We start from the raw sequence: 20,810 nt of genomic DNA on the forward strand, positions 1-20,810 counted from the left end.
AAAATATACTTTTCTTCAGTAATGTAAAAAGAAAGAGTTGGCTAAATCTTGTTTTTAAAAATGCTACAAAATGCTCAATTTCAAATTCAAAATGCTAAATGTTATTATTTTAAATGCTATAAATCACCATCTCTACCTATTATATATTTGTGTGTGTGTGTGTGTGTGTGTGTGCGTGCATGCATGCATGCCTGCGAGAGTGAGAGTGAGCGAGTGAGTCTGTGTGTGTATGTGTGTGAGAGAGAGAGTGTGTGTGCGAGTGTGTTTGTGTGTGGAAAATTTTTTTTAAACCATGCATGTGCAGCAATTTATATGTCACTGTATAAACTTTTTTTGTGTTTTTTTATGTTTTAGCTTTGCAGGCTCTTATCCTTCCAACTAATAAAACAATTATATATAAGAGATGTATTTTTTTTATGAAGAGTATCAATATGTGGTTAGGTTTCTGGAATCATGTAAATGACAGTTGATAATATTCTTATGAAAGATTAATGTCATTCACATATGTCTAACTGCAACTAGCTGATGGGATATGAATGTGTTTTTTTTATAAATTATACCCAACAGAAATATGCTTTGCAGAAAGATATGTTTATTTGTCATAGTTTAAAAATATTTTAATCTTTAATGAAGGATTTAAGCCAGAATTTATTATATTAAATGCATTTGAGGCTAGCATTGCAAGTAAGAATAATTTTTGGGTGGAAAATTAGATTTCTGATATTTTGATTTTATATTTTTATAAAAACCATTAAAAGTAATTTTTACCTATTTCAGCATGTAGGTTAGGGTAAAAGGTAACCAAACATAAATTTCTATTATATTTTATTACATTTTATTTGATTGTGTGTCATCATTCAGGTTGGGTAAAATTTGTTAGAGAAACGAGTGATGCCTTGAAGTGTGAGAAAGAGACAGGAATGGGTGTTCCCCGCCAAGTGTAGGAACTGAAGAAAAATTATTGTCTTCATTAAGTAGGCATGATGAAGAATTAGAACAAGACAGAGATGGTAAAGTCCCTGATTATATATATGTAAAATATTTTTCATTTATTGTAACTTGTATCTTGAATGGCTGATTTTTTAAAAAGGGTTTAAAGATGCTTTGTGATTGGTTTTTGGGGACAACATGATCACCTCCCTCCTTCTTAGATGGAGAAAGTCATGTCGTTTGTTAGCTGTTCTCTTGTCATGGTACTGAAAGGTTGTGTCAGGTGACGGTTCGCAAGATAAATCATAATATAGTTTGAAGAAGCAAATTTCTTTGCTGTGGTCCGGGGGCTACGTCTGCCTTGAAACTTGTTTGAAACTTCTTGATTAGAATCCCTTTCACCACAGTGATCGGCAAAAGCCCAATACGAGCCCAATGTGAGTAGTTTCGTCATCATTCCGAGGACAGAGCCTTTTGGGTTTACCATGGGTTGTGACCTCGGGAAGTAAAATCTGCAATTAAATAACAGCATTCTTTCATTGGAAATTTTGATACCATTGAAAAGTAAATTTTTTGGAAGCAGCTGTCAACTGCCCCTTAATTAGAGCGACAACCGACAACCTCAGCACTCTCCCAGTAGCTAGGTCTATCGTGCGCACCATGTGGCAGACATAAATAAAACTAATTCATTTAAATTTACTGCACGCTTAATTGACTTTACCTCTCCAAAACAGGTTGCTGACAAAACATAAAAATTTTCAGTCAAACATAATTCAAAAAATTGAAAATTAAGGAAGTGGCTGTAAGAACTAGCAAAAGAAAAAAAAAAGGATGAAAATTTAATGATAAATTAATTGTGATGTATATGTATGTTACAATACCATTTTTAAGATAGCACATCAGTTGTAAATTGCTTCACTTAAAAAAAAGGCTTTTTATAAAAAAAAAACACACACACACTTCCTTAAAAACTCTACTGATTGTGCACTGAAACATGTATTTTACATTAAATATTCTAACTGGGTACATGTGTATTAAATTACAGAATATTTTTTAAATTAATGAAAAATACTTTCCAGTCCAATTCTTTGTGGGCGGGGCAGAGCGTTTGCATTTAATGAGCTTACTCTTACTCTCGTGAAAACAGTGCTGTCAGTTAAAAAAAAAAGTCAGTTATAGGCCTATTTATATTACTTTGCAAAATCACCAAAAACAAATATATGATAATTCTGTTCGGGATTCGTCTTTGCACAGTTGGTACAAAATTAATACACTTATAGTAACAGCTGGTGTGATGAGTTATTCACACACTGTGTTCACTGCCAAATTAAATTGGCTGAACATGACTTGTTCTTTCGGGGATGATGATCATGCCTCCCAAAATGGCATGCTTGTCCCCATGTGTTAGCTTTGTCTTGCTGACACGAGGCAGTCTAGCTCGTCCGCAGAAGTGCAAGCACCAGCGTGGACAGGCTTGAACGACGAGCAGATTCCCATTACAATCACACACATTTGCTTTTCATAACCAGTGTGATCACACATCACGTTTACGTCACGCCATGTCCACCCCACTGTCACCCTTTATAGAGTGTCCTGCGGCTCACAGCTTACCCTCGCTCCACAGTACTGCCGCATCCACTCGTGCAGCACGCTCGTAACAAGTTCTTTGGCGAACTTCACAGTGTTGACATATAAACTTACGCTTAAATATCTTAAACCAGTTATATAATTGTAATAAATGGGTAGCCATTCCTATTAAAAAAACATCCAAAATTAAACTATAAATATATATACTAAAATACAATACACTTGATTCACATCCGGCCAAATGTTATCATAGTTTCTGGAATGGTATAATTTTTTATATTTCTTTCCAGGAAAGGACATATATGGCATGCCATGATTTTAAGTGATTTTAGCATTAAGTTGGCAACACCATTCCAGCATTCAGCATGTTTATACTCGTTAGTGCTCAGAATACCAAATGCTCAAGAGACTGCTGGAAATGAAACCTGCTCTTGTTGCCGACCACGTGAACTCTGGTGATACAGACATGCTGACCGCAGTGGAATGGAAACGTGCTGAGAACTTTGTTCAAGTTTTACAACCACTTGCAGAGACCCCAGAAGAAATGAGTGGTAACACTTACCCAACATTGTCTATGATCATTCCAGTACTTCACTGTCTTCTTTGTAACCTGGAATCACACATTGCTGCCTAAAAAGATGGTGTGACACTTGCAAGAGCATTGCATAAAATCCTTAAGTCAAGGTTTCCAAACTACATGCAAGAGCCCCTACAACATGCTGCAATGTTGGTAGATCCCAGATTTAAAGGTGTTCTTCTATCAACAATGGAATCAGAAGCCAATCTTTTGTCGGAAATGAAAAGTATGAAAACGGATTCCATTCATGCAGTTAAAGAAGTTAAATCTAGCATTCCCAGCTCTGCACCAACGTCTACTTTATGGGCTGTCTTGGATAATATTCCAGCGCAAGACAATAAAGATTATGATGAAGGAGAAGAAGAGGTACGACGGTACTTAAAAGAACCCAGCATCAGCAGACATGAGAATCCATTGTATTGGTGGAAAAATGAAGGCACAAAGTACCGATACTGTCCGCGCCAGGAATGGTGGCACTCGAGCTCCCTAGTCCTCGGGCTAATGGGAGGGCGCGACCACCCGCAGCGACGGGCGACAGCAGTAACGGCGTAGCCGTATATTCTCTTACATGAAAACATTTGTCCGCGCCAGGAATGGTGGCACTCGGTCACTCTAGTCCTCGGATCAGAGGGTACGATCATCTGTAGCGAGAACGAGAGTAGTAATGAATATTAAACATAATTTAAAATACAAAACAATTATGTCACATCGAAATGTAAACAAAACATTCATCACGGTACTGCATTACTGCACAGCTGAAATGTCCTTACAGTCTTTGTATAGCTATGCAATACAAAGTGTCATGGGCATTGCTCTCTCTTATGCTTCAAATAATATATATATATATATATGTATATGCTGTTCACAATCAAATATCCTAATAACACATATCTTACAACGCACTAACATTTTGTCAATACTATATAATAATCTTCTTAAAACACAATTTAATTGTTATCGAAAATATGGTAGTGCAATTAAAAATGTGATAACATGAATGGTAAAATAATAATAAGGCTGAAAGTGTAGCATTACAAATGCTATAAATAAACAATATCAACAAATTAAATACGATTCAGAAATGTATGAGTGAAATACCAAGCTATGCTGGTAGAGATATGTTTCAAATATAATGTTTCAAACGTACAAAATGTTTTGCACATGTCAGGAAACTAACAATGGTCTTGCCAAAACACTGTCGTTACTTTCACAGGATGTAAAACAGTAACCATCACTGTTTTCGGCACTGTTTTCACTACCCTCACCGGTATCACTATCTTCACTGTCTTTCCCAATGATGATGAAAAATTCGTCTTGAATATCATCCATTAAGTGGTCTTTCTTGCAATAATTGTCTTCCGTGTTCTGTACATGTTGGCAGTAGCCCTCCCAGTCACTGCAGGTAATATAATTCATAGCTTGTGTGGTTTGAATTTGCAATGATTGGAGAGACAATTCACCGGTGGTGTTAATTTCTCGTACTAGACGTTTAAGTTTTGCCCAAGCGAGCTCTATAGCATTCAATTCATACATGTAGGGTGGTAATCTGATAGCCCGATGACCATGAGTTGCTAATAGGTGATCAACTCTAAACCTTTTTGTTTGTGGTCGATGTCTGTCCAGCAGATCTAGTAGCTCTGTTTTACTCATAGTCACATTACATTCAACCCCATTTCTATTAAGCTATCCCACTATTTCTCGTTTAACATCGTATTTTGATGGTGGCTTGGCCACTGGTTTGGAGTGGTATGGTGCGTTGTCCATAACTACGATCGATGCAGGTCGTAGATTTGGTAGTACCTTTTCTGAAAGCCATTTTTCGAAATTTACAGAGTTCATTTTTCCGTGGTAATCCCCCACTGTAGCACTAGCTTTGTAAACAACACATGTTCCTGGAAGGAAACCATTTCTCGAACCAATAATCAAAACTATTAGTCTGTGATCTGCGTTTCCTGTACTCATAACACCGTTTATATCGTCCTTTTTCTGCCAACATTTCTTGAATGTTAAATTTGTGTCAACCCAAGTTTCATCAAGGAAAAATATTTCTTTTCCATCTTTTCTGATTTGCTTCATTTCAGTGAGGTATTTTGACCGCCAACGAACGATATCAGCTCGTTCAAGGAGTACTACACGTTTGTCTTGGGTTTTCCTCCACACGAAACCCATTTCCTTCAGAAGTCGGCGAAATGACGATTTGCTCCAAATCCAGCGGATCTTTTCTTTAAGAATTGGTAATAGCTTGTTGACTGTTGGCACAACCTTTTTCACAATATAGAATTCGTGAATTGTATCTCGAATAACTCTTCTATCAAAACTGTCAATGTCAATTTTTACAGTCTTTCTTTGCCTGCAAAAACATGTTAATTTAATTTAGAATCAACAAGTTAGCTTTAAGGGGGTAGTTTACTTACTTTCATGAATTTGTTGAGATTTCTCCATTACTATATTTTTATATCCGATATTTTCAAACTAGGTTAAGTATGACATACATCACGTTTTAACAGTAATTTTAAGTACTATTTTGTTAATATTAAATCATTTTATGACCTGCATGTCCTAATTAGGTATATTCTAATAAGTCAATAATTTCAGTCCCCCAACAAATAATATGGATGACAGGCAACTCATTTCAACTTCAAAAGGTCTGATAAGTACTTTACTGTGTCATGATTACCACCAAATTTCAAGATTAAGTCATAAATATTAATTACTGAGTAATAATTATAAAATTATTAAATCTAGGAAACTACGCCCTTAATAAAACAAACATACTTTAATAGAAACTGGACAGTTTTCACGAATCAATTTCAGCACAAACTACAATTCGGACGCATACGAACATACACCTGATTTTACATCGGTTCTTTGTGTTTAATGAACGTATATATTGGACTTAAGTAGGCGGCCTTTCTATGCCGAAAACCCCCGTTCAAATAGGTGGAGAGGATTTTTGGATTAATTATAATATAGTTTATTTATTTTTCACATCTTCACTAAAACAAATGTCCTATTTGATATTTAATTATATTTGGTGTTTACAATATAAATAGCTAGGCACCCAATACAACTATATCACCATTTTGATCCTTGAAATAGTTTTTTTTTTTTTCCGTGGGAGGGCCCCCAGACGCATTCATCGTAACAGACTACCAGTGTTCAACTGCTGTGAGGGAACAATGTTTGTAGGTTGCAGGCTACAGACGCAGGTATACGCGAGGAGTCACTTCCCCTCTCTCCAGCATGACCCCTCACCCCCGCGGAGAGAAGTGCCACCTTTCCTGGCGCGGACAGTATTTATCCAAAGTAGCTCTTAAGGCCGGGCTTCAACCAAATTCACTCCGGCCGCGGGATAGGCATTTACATGCAAAACAAATTCCCGCGCGATTTCCACAATTTTTGTGATAACGGCGTCAAACAAAAACCATGTTGTAGATTTTGAAGACCTTAACAGCGCTATAGCTTTAAAAGTTTTAATTTTTTATTTCAAGATGGTGATATCATGTGATATAATATTCAAAGTATCATATTTTTCAGGCTATTCATTTAATCGCTTAAACGGCTGTACTGGAACCTTGACTGAGTTGAATTCTTTAAAAAAGTCAGCGGGGCTGATACTCTATCTTTAAAAACAAAGTCACAGGATGATTATTTGTAATGGAAACATTGAGGCCGCGAGGCCCAGCACGTGGTTGTGTACGAGGGGCGGCAGGGGGAAGAGGATGACGCGCGAGGAGGCGGAGACAGGCTGCCGTGTTGCCAGCTCCTTGGAAGGTCACCCACACCTCGCGACTGTGAGCCAGGGAGACGAACACGGGCTAGTCATCTGTCACGCCTTGCGCGCGAGGTACTGACAGTTCTGCATTTACAACTTCACTGGTTAGTGTTTAACTCTTTACAGGACAGAAAATAAAAACAAAAACTGATAGCATGATGGTCATTTATTAAAAACAGTATAAATTGTGCTCGCGCAGTTCTTCACAAATTAAATTTGTTCATTATTTTAAATAGCTTTTTCTGTGGTTGTTTTTTCGTATATAATTTAGGAGGATTTTATGTCACACTGTTATGCACACCGACGCTTCATCGAAACAATCCTGTCTAAACCAAATGTTTATTAAAAATTTTAACTTCACATTTATTGTGACAAGATCTCAAATTCCTATCTGAATATCTGCACATACTTCTCCTGAAAATGCAAATGTTTCTGAAGACGCACAAACTATTACATTATGAAGGTTTGCTTCAAACTTTGATATTATTGGTAGACCTGAGTAGATTAAAAAAATATAGCGACTCACATTCTGTCAATTAGAACTTTTTGTAATAATTTTTTTATGGCGTTCAGGCCCGTGGTTAGTTGCGCCCTCGGCTACCTTGCATGAGGGTAAGGGATGGGGAAAGGTGTTTGGCGCCAGCGTCTCACCGAGGTCACTCATTCTCTCTTTTTTAGAATTAGTGTGACGCTCGACTATGTGTGACTTATTCAACGAAATTTATCAAGTCTTGGTACGCAGTGTGCGATTATCGGCAGCACAAAATGTCTCAAGAAACGGCCACAATTATCAAAGCGAAATAAATCCACAAAAAAAGAAAATGCTTCTGGCACGTACTGCTAAAAATAAAAAGTATGTGCATGTGTTATATATATTATACATACACGGATATGAGACATGTGATATGAGATATGTGACCTACTGTAAAACTTTTAAAATAATATTGAAAACTGAATCCTGGAAATTAATTTTTAACATTTGTAAAAGTTGATAAATATATTTGCTCTAAAAACATTTCAAACGAATTTAACGTTTCCTTTTATGCGTAAAAATAAGCCTATAGTTTGAAAATTTATTAATGATACATTACACATTTGTTCTAGTGACAATGTTAGCCGTAAAATTGTGGATGCATGCGGGGCAATTTTGATTTTTATATGCATCTATAAATACCATTTTTATTAGGATGCAATTTTGTCTATGATTTTTTGTAATCTTTACTGTCAATTTTACGTGCTGGCACTTATTTTCAGCGACAATAGATTATAAAACAGAAACTGAGAAAACAATCACGAAATATTTCTGTAAAATATGCTTTATGTTATTCCATTTTAAAATTTTACCATGAATAAATTATTTTATACGTCTATGTAAAACAAACATTTTGTTAAAAAATTTTAATTTAATGTAAAAATCAATTTACGTTAAAAGTAGTAATAAATTAGAATTTCTGAGTTTCGGTGACGCCTTTGCCCACTCACCGATGGACTGCCATTGTGATTATACACACGTCTTATATTTACTATAATGTGACTGAAAAACGTTATATAAATAACGTTTATTTTTATTTAATAGTAATGAATAGTATTATAAATGTATATTATTGTCATGTTATAATTGCATGTCTGACATCTAACAGGTGCACAAGTTAGTATATTTAGGAGTATTATTTCTGTGACAAAACAACTTATGTAATTAATATTGATTACATCGAATCACTGCAAGTCACTTTTGGAGAAAGAACTAATATCGTGAAACGAACAAAAATACTAGCTGATTGTGAGCTATGGCATAAAATGAGACGTGTGCGGTTAAAAGTCAGCAATTTCGGCGTTGTTTGTCGCCGGAAAGAATCTATGTCCTGTTCAAATCATGTTAAACAGTTACCTACTTTACACGCCCACGTTTTCGATACTGGCAATGGAGTACGGTGGTTGCAATGAGCATATTGCCATTCAGAGGTTTCAAGCACAAACCGGATTAGTTGTACAGAAGTGTGGTTTATTTTTGGATCTCTAAAACGGATATGTCAGTGCTAGCCCTGACGGACTTGACCAAGGGCTATAAGAAACTGCAATAAGAAAAAGAAAGTTTTTTCCACGTGTGAATGAAACGGAAGTTTAATTCTTAAACATTCACACCTTTATTTTTATGAGCTGCAAGGGAGTTTAAACATACATAGCGCGAATACTGTTACTTCATGGTAATGTCTGTTGTTCGTCAGAATTTACAAGTAGAAAGAGTAGAAAGAGATGAGCTCATGCGGGAAACAGAAATGTTGCCGAAACTGACTAGATTTTATCGTAGGTGTTTTCTGCCTGAGATATTGGTGCCAAATCAAAGCATAGACAGAGCCATTAGAGAACCAGACTACATTTTGGAAGCTGAAAGAAGCTTGGCAGAGAAACAGCAATCAAGACGTCAAAAACTGACCCGGAAAAAGCAAGGGATAAATGAATGTAAATATAATTGAAGTAAGATATTTTGTTCTTTAAAACTCTAGACGATTGCCATAAAATGTTCTGTTGTGTTCAAATTTGTTCTAACATCGAAAACATTAAGTTAAACGAAAGAAAAAAAAATATTTGGAAGTAACTTTACATGAGTTTTTATAAGGTTATAATTTTATCTGGAGTTTATATTTTAATTCTGTGGAGAACCTTTTAAAATATTGTTTACAATGAATTCCTAAGAACTGATTATAGTTGTTTATTTTGATTATAGTTATTTATTTGTTTTGTTTGTGTAGTAATATAGTGTCTTTTGGTCTCTATGCTGATATAAACTGTGTTTCTACTATCAGTTATAGCCTATGGTATTTCTTCTCATTTTTCTATTTTGTATGATATATTATACTGAATGAGTTAATGTCACTATTATTTTGAATTCTTTGTAAAATATGAAATATAAAACATGATTTTCAAACCTAATGTATTTTCATTAACTGTGGTTCACATTTCGTAACAACTTAAGAAGTGGTCATTCTACGTAATAACTATTTGTAGTACCGGTAAATGTAATAATTAATACACGGTTACCATTAGTTGTACAATCATTAGCATTAAACATTATGGCAGAGGGTACATATATTTTTTAAAGAAAAGTTAATCTAATATTGTGTTAATTCTGATTTAGACACATTTTTCACAATACCAATTTTTTGAGCATTGTCATAGCCACATCCTCTGATAAGATCCTTCATAAAGATTAACTCATATCGCTGCATTTACTGATCAATAAAGAAAAATATTTGTAAAATTTACAGCTTTGAAACGTATGGAACCGTATTTATGTTTCAAAAATACATAAAACATTTCTTGTAATTATTTTGATACACTCTCAGCTGATATTAATTGCCTGAAAATAATTTTTAAAAATCAACGCAAACAACTTTAATTAGTATGTAATACTTTAACTGTGAAGTTATATGTGGATGAAAATTATTCAAATTCTGGCAGGTTTCATTAATGTTTTATTATTATGAGGTTTTTTTTTCTTGCAGCAATTGAATATTAAAAACTTAAATCGGTTTCAGCTAAGAATGCCCTACGCTTAACTGAAATTAATGATAAAAACATATAAATACGTTAATGTGTAGTTCTTACTAACTTATAACAAACTTCTTTATCTTGGAGAGATCTCAGTTTCGCAAAAAACTTCGTTTTCAAAGTAAAGTTATATTTCAATGACACATACAAACACACACGCATATATATGTATATACATATATAATTATTTTTCATGCATTAAGCACAATTTTACTCTACTGAAAATCTCTGTGTGTATTAATAAATGCTGATTGATCATTATTTGCTTGGTAATGGGAAACTAGAAGGAAATATATATTTTTTTAATGAGGTTTGGATGGCCACTTCTAGAAAATTGAGAAAATGACAAAGTGAATACGAACCTTCGTACACACGTACTGATTTCACGTTACTTCTATGTAGGGACTCGGAAATTTCGTGAATTAATCTGGAATCAGGATAGAATTAAATGTCTTACATGTGCTCAACCCATGTTTGCTTTTCCTTTGGCTGATTTCTTATTCTAGTTTATCAGCACTACCTGATTTACTTTTTTTTTTCTCCTAGTTGGGAATCGCAGAGGGGTAGCCAATAACTATCGCCCAAAAATGAACTCAGTGGAACAGTATAAATGTTTTCATACTAGCTTGCGACAAAATGAATGCGCGAAATTTACCTATCTCTATTTATAGGCCTGTACAGACTGATAATACTGGCTGTGATTCGATTCGCCAGTAGTATAGGAATGTATGTCCGGGCACAGGCGCCAGGCGCTGGTGCCGGTGCCGGGTCAGTGACCGACCTACCTCTGACGTCACGGCGGCCAACTTGGACTCAAACATTCCTTAAAATTTCTCAAAAATGACTCAAAATTACTCAAAATTTCCCGTTTTCCAGGGAAAAATTCCCGTCTCGAGGGAAAAATTACCGTTTTTAGATCTTAAAAATACCAGCGGCTAGAAATATCCATATTGAGGCTTAAGCATCCATGTCTACAGCTTCCGATAAGCCTCTGACGTCATAATTTAATATGTCATCATGTAATATGACGTCACAGTTGCAATTCCCGTTACAGCAGCCATCTTGAAAATCATTATTTATTATCCTATTTTAATGAAAAAGTTAAAAAATTAATAAAAAAGCTATATTTATAAAAAAATTAATATTTTTCATTAAAATCGGATAATCAATAATGATTTTCAAGATGGCTGCCATAACGTAAATTGCAACGGTGACGTCATATTACATGATGACATATTCAATGATGACGTCAGAGGCTTATCGGAAGCTGTAGACATAGATGCTTAAGCCTCAATATTGATATTTCTAGCCATTGGTATTTTTAAGGTCTAAAAACGGTAAATTTTCCCTCAAGACGGGAATTTTTTCCCTGAAAAACGGGAAATTTTTAGAAATTTTGAGTCATTTTTGAGGAATGTTGAGTCATTTTGAGGAACTTTTGAGTCCAAGATGGCCGCCGTGACGTCAGAGGTCGGTCGGTCATTGACCTGGCACCGGCACCAGCGCCTGGCGCCTGTGCCCGGACATACATTTCTATACTTCTTTCGCCTCTTTTTACTTTTCCGTCCCTGTTTCAGGTAAAAGGTCTAACAGATTTGGTAACCAACCTTGTTTTGTCTAATCTGGTCATTTGTCAGTCTGCATTTGCTTGTAGGTCTTGTCCGCACTGGCCTGTAGATCATAAAAGACAAACTATAAAAATTTCCATGTTCACATATTATATAGTTCGTTAGGAACGCTGCATCTGCAAAGTTGTTGACAGCTCGTCAAGCATAACTTTACCGTGGTTTCAGCCAATATATGACTGAAACACTGTTGATTCTTATACTGGAAAGCTTAGGCAGTACTCTGTAATTTTTTTCAATCAAACTGAAATATTCATGCACACAAAATTACAGATATTTGTAAATCTGTACATTTGCACGAAAGCAAATCGCTGCAAATGTGGGATTGTATTATTGCCCGAGCATTTATTCTTTGGGTTGTCCCAGTACCTGAATTAGTTAAAGTTATTTATAAACTTTTCCCTGTATAGCTTTCCACGACTAAATACGCACACACAAAAGCACAATAAACAATTATGAAGTCCAATTGCTAAATATTATTACATTTTCCAAGGGTTAAAAAATGTACTCTTGTACAAAAAAGTCGCAATATAATATTATATTGCAATATTCGTAAGCGCGACAGTAAATATCCAGCTTTGTTTTGAAAAACGCAAATCATAAGTTCAAAAATAACCATAACAATGTTTTGTAGAAATTTACTATATTTTCTCTTGTAATATTACGAAATATTTCTTGGCAATCGATTTCTAAAGGAATTTTGTGTAAATGTCCAAAAACATTTTTTTTCTGTGTAAGGAATACTACATTTAATTATAATAAATTATTTTTATACTACTAATTAACATATTACTTCAGTTTACATGTTTGCAAGCTAAGAACACATATCCATGAACGATACGAAGTACTTGATTTACCTATTGTACTTGCACTTGGCAATTCTTTTATAAACTTAAGTTTTAATACATACTTGTATTAGGTCCTCATTTTTTACATTTCGTTACATTGCCAATGTGTAGCAAGTATATGTATGTATGTACATCGTATTTTATTTCTTACGAAATATTTGTGTCTTGAAATAAATAAATATATTTCAAGAAACGCATCTCGACTACTGTTAAATTTTTTGATAAATGACAAATTGTTTAATAAAATGAAAATAGTCCTGCCCTATAACTCGAATATATATATATATATATATATATATATATATATATATATATATATATATATATATCTATCTATATATAAAATTATGTTTATATATATATTGAAATATGTTTATATATATAAACATAATTCAAACCTTTGGTCACAAGTTTAATATTCGCATACATTATGTGGATAAGTTAACATATTTTAAATTTAAAAAAATAGGTTTGTTCATAAAATGAAATGTGTGTGTAGGAAAACCCGCCAGAGTGACGGGGCTTATGTTATGGGACGTGTAAGTGCACGTCATCCTTGAACGTGACATGCAATAGATTTCAGTTTAACTGACCATTGGTTGTAGGATTATAATTTTAAAAAACGTTATCAATGTCGTATTATCAGAATTAATCTCCAAAAAAATCCTGCTCTATATGATGCCCAATGAAGATTCCGGCTGTCCCGGGCTTCTAGTGCTGAAACACTGCTGAGTGGGTGTGCCTCGCCTAACCGTCCGCCCCTAGCTAGGCACGCGCCTGTTCTCCTCAATGGGACACAGAGCTGGCAACACCGGATGAACACGTGATCCCGCCGGCGCCCCCCTTTCACCCTTCAGCTCACTCGCTGCCACGATCTTATCTCTGTCTGCGATCTCTCGCTCTCAGCTCCACCCCAGCACTATCTGGTGACCGTGATTCACAACCGCGACCTTGAAGCTTGCCCTTAAGTATCTGGGGTTCCTGCCACACAAGTAAATTCAGAGCGTCTCTTTTCATCAGCTGGGAATGTTGTTTCACCACGAAGAAAAAACTTGCTTTCTCAGCATGTAGAGTAATTGGTGTTTTTACATGCCAACAAAGTAAAAGATAAACTGCTGACATGCTATAAATAAGCCTAGTGTTTAAATGTTTTATATACCAATAGATGTAAATAGTGTTTGTGTGTATATATTTAAAAATAGTTTTTGTTTTTTTTTCTTGCCCCAAAAGGACACTGGAGTTCAATAATTTTTCCCAGTGTATTAAAGAGTTCATTATACTTATAACAATGAACAATTTTTGAAGGCTCAAAAGAACAGTACTTCAATAATGTTGTGTGTGTGCGTGTTTAAAAAAACTATAATTTAATTTTACATATAAGAATTTTTTGAAAATAGTTTGTTTCATGTTTTTAAATAAAATAGATTAAAGTTGCAATTTTTTTAATGTGGACCACTTTATTAATGGGGTTGGCGAGTTGAGATAAAAATAATGAAGAAAAATTTTTTGCTTGTAAAATGCAACTATATTCACATTCGATTTGACTTCACACAAATAGTTACTATTCGCTTCGCACTTTGATTCACAAAGAAAATTTAACTTTCGCACATGCCTATTAAACTACTAAGGCCTTATACATATTTGTAAACAGTGCACAATGCTGTGCCTGCCCTGTGGTTAATTTTGAATGTGGTGAATGAAACTAAATCAAGCTGGTAAAAAACATCCAGCTATAAATTGTTGCTTAGCTAATGCCTTCTAACTAACATTTCAGTGACAAAATATAAGAAATAAAAACTGTTATTCTGAAATGTTATGATGATTTTTGGGTAGATAATGCACAGCAACCAATCAAATGCAAGGATCACTCTTTCCCCCCTGCCATGGTTAATAAAATAACTGCGACCTGGGATGTTTATCTTGGCACTGTGCACTTGGGAGTTTTCGTGGCTGGTGTATTCTGCGGTGGTTTACCTTTGTTCTATGTGAAAGGACTACACAATAACACACCCAGTCCTGAACTCAGGTAGGATGTTATTCACAAGTGAACAATCCCGACCCAACCTGGGATCTAAATATGGAGTTTCGGCTCACAGCCAGGAGCTGTAACAACTAAGTCAGGAGGTCAGACATGATCGCATTAGGCCACAACCTGTACTTCCCAATTTCAGCCACCAAGATTTTTTGTATGCCATCTCTTATGGCATACAATCCAATGTTTTGTAAGATTTTTTAAATTGTCTGAAGATTATGTTACAATTCTTTTGGTAAGGTCAGGTAGACAGTGTGTGAATGTTTCTGCTGCCCAGAAACTGCACGAGAAGGCACCGACGCTTGTTGACAAGATGGTTGCCGTGCAGACGCAGGCAAGCAAGGTGGGGTTGGCCAACTCCGACAGTCTCAACAGTATCTTCAAGTCGGTGTCTGACCCTGCGCTGCCAGCTCTGAAGCAGAACTTGCCGGTTAGTGAAAGGATTTATGCTTTTTTTGATCATGAATTAAAACTCTGTTGCTGTTTAAAGTGGTGATAACATCCTTGTGTGCCTTGCTGGGCACATGTAAGCTGCGAAAAGCTTCAGAAATAACCACACAATTTAAAAATTCTCTAGATATCTGAGTGGTGTCTGTTTTTGTTAAGTGTTTAAGAAAATGCTGAGAGCAGATGAGTAGTTCTGTTTCGTATTTCGTTTTAAACTGCATCGTATTCATCTGCATATGAATCGCACATTTTATCCAGATTTTTAGTTAAATGTATTGCAATTTCAATGTGAATTTTTCACTTTGGATTAAAAAAATAATACTGCACTGTTGAATATGTGTGTAAATAACTAACCTATGTTGGTTTTTAATCATTATAACTCCATAAGTAAGTATAAGTTGTTTAATCATAATATCTTAGCAGTAGTGTGAAGCTACATTAGCAACACAGTAGGGATGTACCGATGCATCGGCAAGAGATCGGAACCGGCCGATTTCAGGTAAATAACCGATTCTTAAAGAATCGGAAAACGACCGATTTATTCTGATTTCAATTGTAATAATTTATAGATTTATACTTTATACAGATAATTTTTTAATTAAAGTTCAGTACATACTTCACTACATTACCCAGATTTATATTAACGAAAACACTCAAACAATTACCAAAACCTCATAAGGCGAACAATGTTATTTTTTCCAGTGGTAAAAAACCTGTACTGCAATGATAGCGTATAATTATGAACACTAAAAATTAATACAAAAAATATTTTATTTTAAATAAAAACTAATTTCACGAATTTCACGCATGTTAATAAGTCGTTTCTTGCGTGCAATTAAGGTTAATTCTTCTACAGGTTAGGAAGAAAATGGATTGTCTAATGGGTGAGTTTGGCACGGGAAAAAATTCTGTCGCTAGGTGCGCTGGCATAGTAGCAGTATATCTTGTTTACTTTTTTTAGTTGAATGCGTTTTGATTGCGGAAATTGTAATGAACAATTTTGCTATTAAGAATATATGAATTCTAGAACTTTTTTTGTTGCTTTTGCGTACGTGAAGAAAAACTATTAGTTTAATGGTAATTTCTTGCAGATGTGTTGGTACTATGTTTTTTTAAGCAATGTTAAGGTTAATTCTACCACAAGATAAAATTTACGCTTTTCTTATTCTGAATTTAATATGAACTGACAAGTTATACACAAATTACTCTTTCACTTTGAAATTAATATGCAAGAGACCGCCATGAAAGCATTAAAACAAATGAATGTGGTGCTTGGATCGAACAACACTGCTATCTAATGGCGAAACCATTTAGTGTGCCAAACTTATAACATTGATCTTCCTAACGTAAACAATTCAAGTCAAAATTATATAGAAAGCTTCCAATGTGAGATGCTGTTTAAGTGTTTGGTTATAATTAGTAAATACAATGGCAAAGTGTATTGTTTGGAATTATTTTTCCGTTAAAGCAACTGACGAGTTGATCGCGATTTGTAATTTGTGCGAATGTTGTATTAAGAGATGTGGAAAAAAACAAACGAACATTCAGTACCACAAATCTTCAAAATCACTTGCGAAGGAAACATGACATCGTCATTGTTAAAAACCGTGTTGTGTCACACACTAATCACATGACATCGTCATTGTTAAAAACCGTGTTGTGTCACACACTAATCCTATATCAAGTTCACAAAGTGAAGATGATCCTGGCATCCCCAGTTTCAGTGCTGGTAGTAGTGCACAAATATCATTTTCCCTTTCAACTTCAAGTTCCACTGTAACTTCAGCTTCAGGAATAAATTTACAGAAAGAAGTATTAAAAACTGCTTCAGCTTCATCACCCGTAGTTATAAGGCAACCAACATTGATGGCCATCATAAACAAAACAAAGATGTTTGACAGTGATGATCCCAGGAGTAAGGCAATAACCAAAAAAACAGCAGAAATGGTCTGCACTACAGTCAACCATTTTCTGTTGTTGAAGATATTGGTTTTCGCAGATTAATTTCCCATCTAGAGCCAAGATACCATATGGTAACGAGGCAGCATCTGGCAAATACTGTTATACCAGATATGTATGAGAAATTGAAGTGTCAAGTCATGAATGAATTAGCAAGTGCAGAAAACATCGCAGTAACTAGTGACATTTGGACATCTGTTCGAGGACAAGACTACCTTAGTGTTACAGCCCATTTCATTAAAGAAGACTGGGCACTCACAGAACTGGCTCTGGAGGTGATTCTTTTCGAAGGTGCCTCACATACTGCGGCATTGGTTGTAGAAAACTGGGAAACTGTGTTTTATAAGTGGGGGCTCTCCAACAAAATAGTTGCCATAGTAACGGATGGTGCTGCGAACATGAAGTTGGCCCTTTCATCAACACATTCACATGTTAAGGGTTTACAGGGTGTCTACCCATGTTGGGTCACAGAATTCCTGTACAATTCCCGTACATTCCAGTACACTAATAAAAAAGTTCATGTACATTTACAGCTTACACTATCACTAATTATGATAATAACAATGTTAAAAAAATTGTACAAAAAAATGTTCACAAAAAGTATTTCTACCAAAAACTTGGATTTCAAGAAAATTTGTCACAGAAAAGTTAGGCCTACCTTTATGTTGATAAAATGTAGCTCATTCTAGGTTACTTTACACTGCAGACAAACTTTGCCACATGGCAACTGTCAAATTTTTAACTTTTATCTTTAGAGGCTGTATATATATACCTGTACCAGTTTTGTTTTTATTATTTTTGTTTCCCATGTCTGTATTTTTGGTATATTTAACTTATAGTGTTTGTGTATTAACTTATATTTGTTGACGTGTCCTATACCATTTGTACAAATGCCTGTATGGTCAAATGGATGAAAATAAATCAATTAACTACACACACCCAAACAATCTGGCAGCAGCGCTGTTTTAGAAAGATGCATGTGACTCGCATGACCTTGTCCGCGATATGCCAAAAGCCAAATGCCAATTTTGCCAACCAAGTTCCTGTCCAACAGAGTACACCCGCCCCTCGAAATAACACAGTAATCCATACAAAGAAAAATGGAGCACTAATCAAAACAGCGCTAATCAAATACGTTTTCAACATAAAAGAGTGCATGTTAAACAAAATAATTGGTTTTCCAGCCTTTGAAATATGTTTGTTTACTGTACCATACTCCACATTTATCCCGTTTAAAAATTGGTTGACTGTAAAATCGGTTTACGGACGATAGTTTAACGTGACAATGTCATAACAAAACATTGATGAAATGATTGCATACTTTTATGAATAAAATTGAATAATTTTTATTTTAATAATAAAGGAATAATAACTTTTTACTTCACTTAATAAACAGAGAGATAGATGCGGCGCAAGCGTACAATGATCGTAACGGGACACAATGAAACGGAACAATGTGCGTAACCGGACAATTTTTCGTGCGTGCAGCCGGCGTTCATCGATTTATTAGACGTTGTCACGTCAAAAAGTTTTTTTCTTGAAACGTAATGCGCTGTCAACTTGAACTAGCGCAACCTGGCATGCATGAGATTAACTGACCTCGAAAGCTTCCGACATTTCTCGCCAGATGGAAGTAGTTGCTTAAACATGGCTGTATAAACACGCTCCACGGATATATTAACGTAATTTTATTGCTTGTAAAACTTTTAACTAGACATAAGAAAACAGGCATCAAAAAATTGAATAACTATTACGGAAAAGTGAAAACTAACTTTTTTTTAATTCGTTCTTTTATTAAAATTATACAAGTGCCGAGATTTATTATGTTGAATTGTTTTGATACAAGAGTGCCGTTGCCATTAAGCGCGCGTGTAAATTAAAAATTTTTATGGACGAAAAAGAACGCTACGACAAAAAGAGCCCTAATTAATTGGCGCTAATCGAGCAGCGTTACTTCGAGGGGTGGATGTATACTCACACAGAGCAAGACTGGCTTGCAGCTGTCGCCGGCCGGCGCAATTAACTTTGTCATACGCGCTTAATTTTTATACACACGTGATAATGGTCTCTTGTATACAAAAATAATACGACACGGCATATAATATGATTTTTGATTCGTGACCACTGAAATCAGCATAAAATTCTTGCATTATACGCTGGCAAATACAATATATTTTGCAGGTATGTTGTCTACTTTCTTCCGATGTTCACAAAACGAAAACAATTTTTTAATAAAAAGATTTATCATAAATAACTTCTGCACACACACAAAGATGCATTATTATTACTTAGCATCCGGACGAACTTTAACAATAACTACACTATGCGACACGCAAAAATAAACTGGATGAAAATTTAAGCATGAGCAGGAACGACCATTAACGAACGACCACAGTAACAAAAAAAACTGGGCGAGTCCACGCGCCTTACGCAAGTGGTTATCACGATTATGCGGCAACTTGTGTTGGTTGATCCCATCGTCTGCATTCACCACTCTGCAATAAAGCACCAGTATATTGTAGATATTGTAGATATCGTATATTGTAATCACACGATTCACGATTGTGTTGCAGTAAAATCTTCACTTTTTAATATTAATAGGCCTATATAAATGTTGTTGCGGGCGAGGATAAGTCAAAAGTTCCCGTACATCGGGATAAATTCCCGCACAATCCCTGTATTTTTCCCGGGCAGTATAATTAATGTACAATTCCCGTTTTTCCCGGTCGGTAGACACCCTGGGTTTAACATGCAACATACATACATACATACATACATACATACATACATACATACATACATACACTTCAACTTGTATTGAAAGACAGCTGTTTCATCAAGAGTTCTGTCTCGAACCTTGTGTCAAATTGCAAAAAAATAGTTACCCACTTCCATCATTCAACTAATTCTTCCAAAGTTCTGAGGCAGACACAAGTATCCTTGGGACTTCCTCAACATGAACTGATCCAAGATGAACCCACGCGTTGGAACTCCACATTCCACATGCTGCAGAGGCTGTGCTAGCAATGCACTGCTATTGCAGTGGCCACTGCCTCAATCAGTTTGAATGTAGAACTAACCATCAGTGACTGGGTGCTTGCAGAAAATTTGGTGAAGATCCTCAAGTTATTTGATGAGGCAACACATTCTCTCAGCTCATCTAAAGCTTCACTCGAAGATGTAACACCTATTATTACAAGCCTAAAGTGTGCAGCAGAGAAGTTCTTAACAATTTAAGGATTGAGTTGTATAGCGAGAGAGATTAAAAGATCACTTGATACAAGATTTGGTCATATTAAAGATGACCCGTTCTACTTGATAGCAACTGCTGTTGATCCTCGTTGCAAAATTAGGTAAGGATGACAAATAGTCTTTTCTTTATTTGTGATTCTTGACATGCAAACAATTACTTTGAAGTAGGCCTATTGCTGACATATGTACATGGGGCAGTTGTGGTCAAAGAGATAAAAGGGCTTGCTTC

At 35.3% G+C, this 20,810-nt stretch overlaps 1 protein-coding gene across 5 annotated transcripts in view; it reads left to right on the forward strand.

Annotated features, from left to right (window-relative positions):
• Positions 1-20,810, forward strand: part of LOC134527432 (KAT8 regulatory NSL complex subunit 3) — a 265,999-nt gene that overhangs the window by 59,752 nt on the left and 185,437 nt on the right. For all 5 annotated transcript variants that reach the window (XM_063360109.1, XM_063360112.1, XM_063360110.1 and 2 more), the window contains exon 7: positions 15,201-15,353. In XM_063360109.1, the coding sequence (XP_063216179.1) occupies positions 15,201-15,353 (153 nt within the window). The remainder of the gene's footprint in view (positions 1-15,200; positions 15,354-20,810) is intronic.

The sequence above is a fragment of the Bacillus rossius genome, chromosome 1 (assembly GCF_032445375.1).
Source record: "Bacillus rossius redtenbacheri isolate Brsri chromosome 1, Brsri_v3, whole genome shotgun sequence".
Classification (NCBI taxonomy): Eukaryota; Metazoa; Arthropoda; class Insecta; order Phasmatodea; family Bacillidae; genus Bacillus; species Bacillus rossius.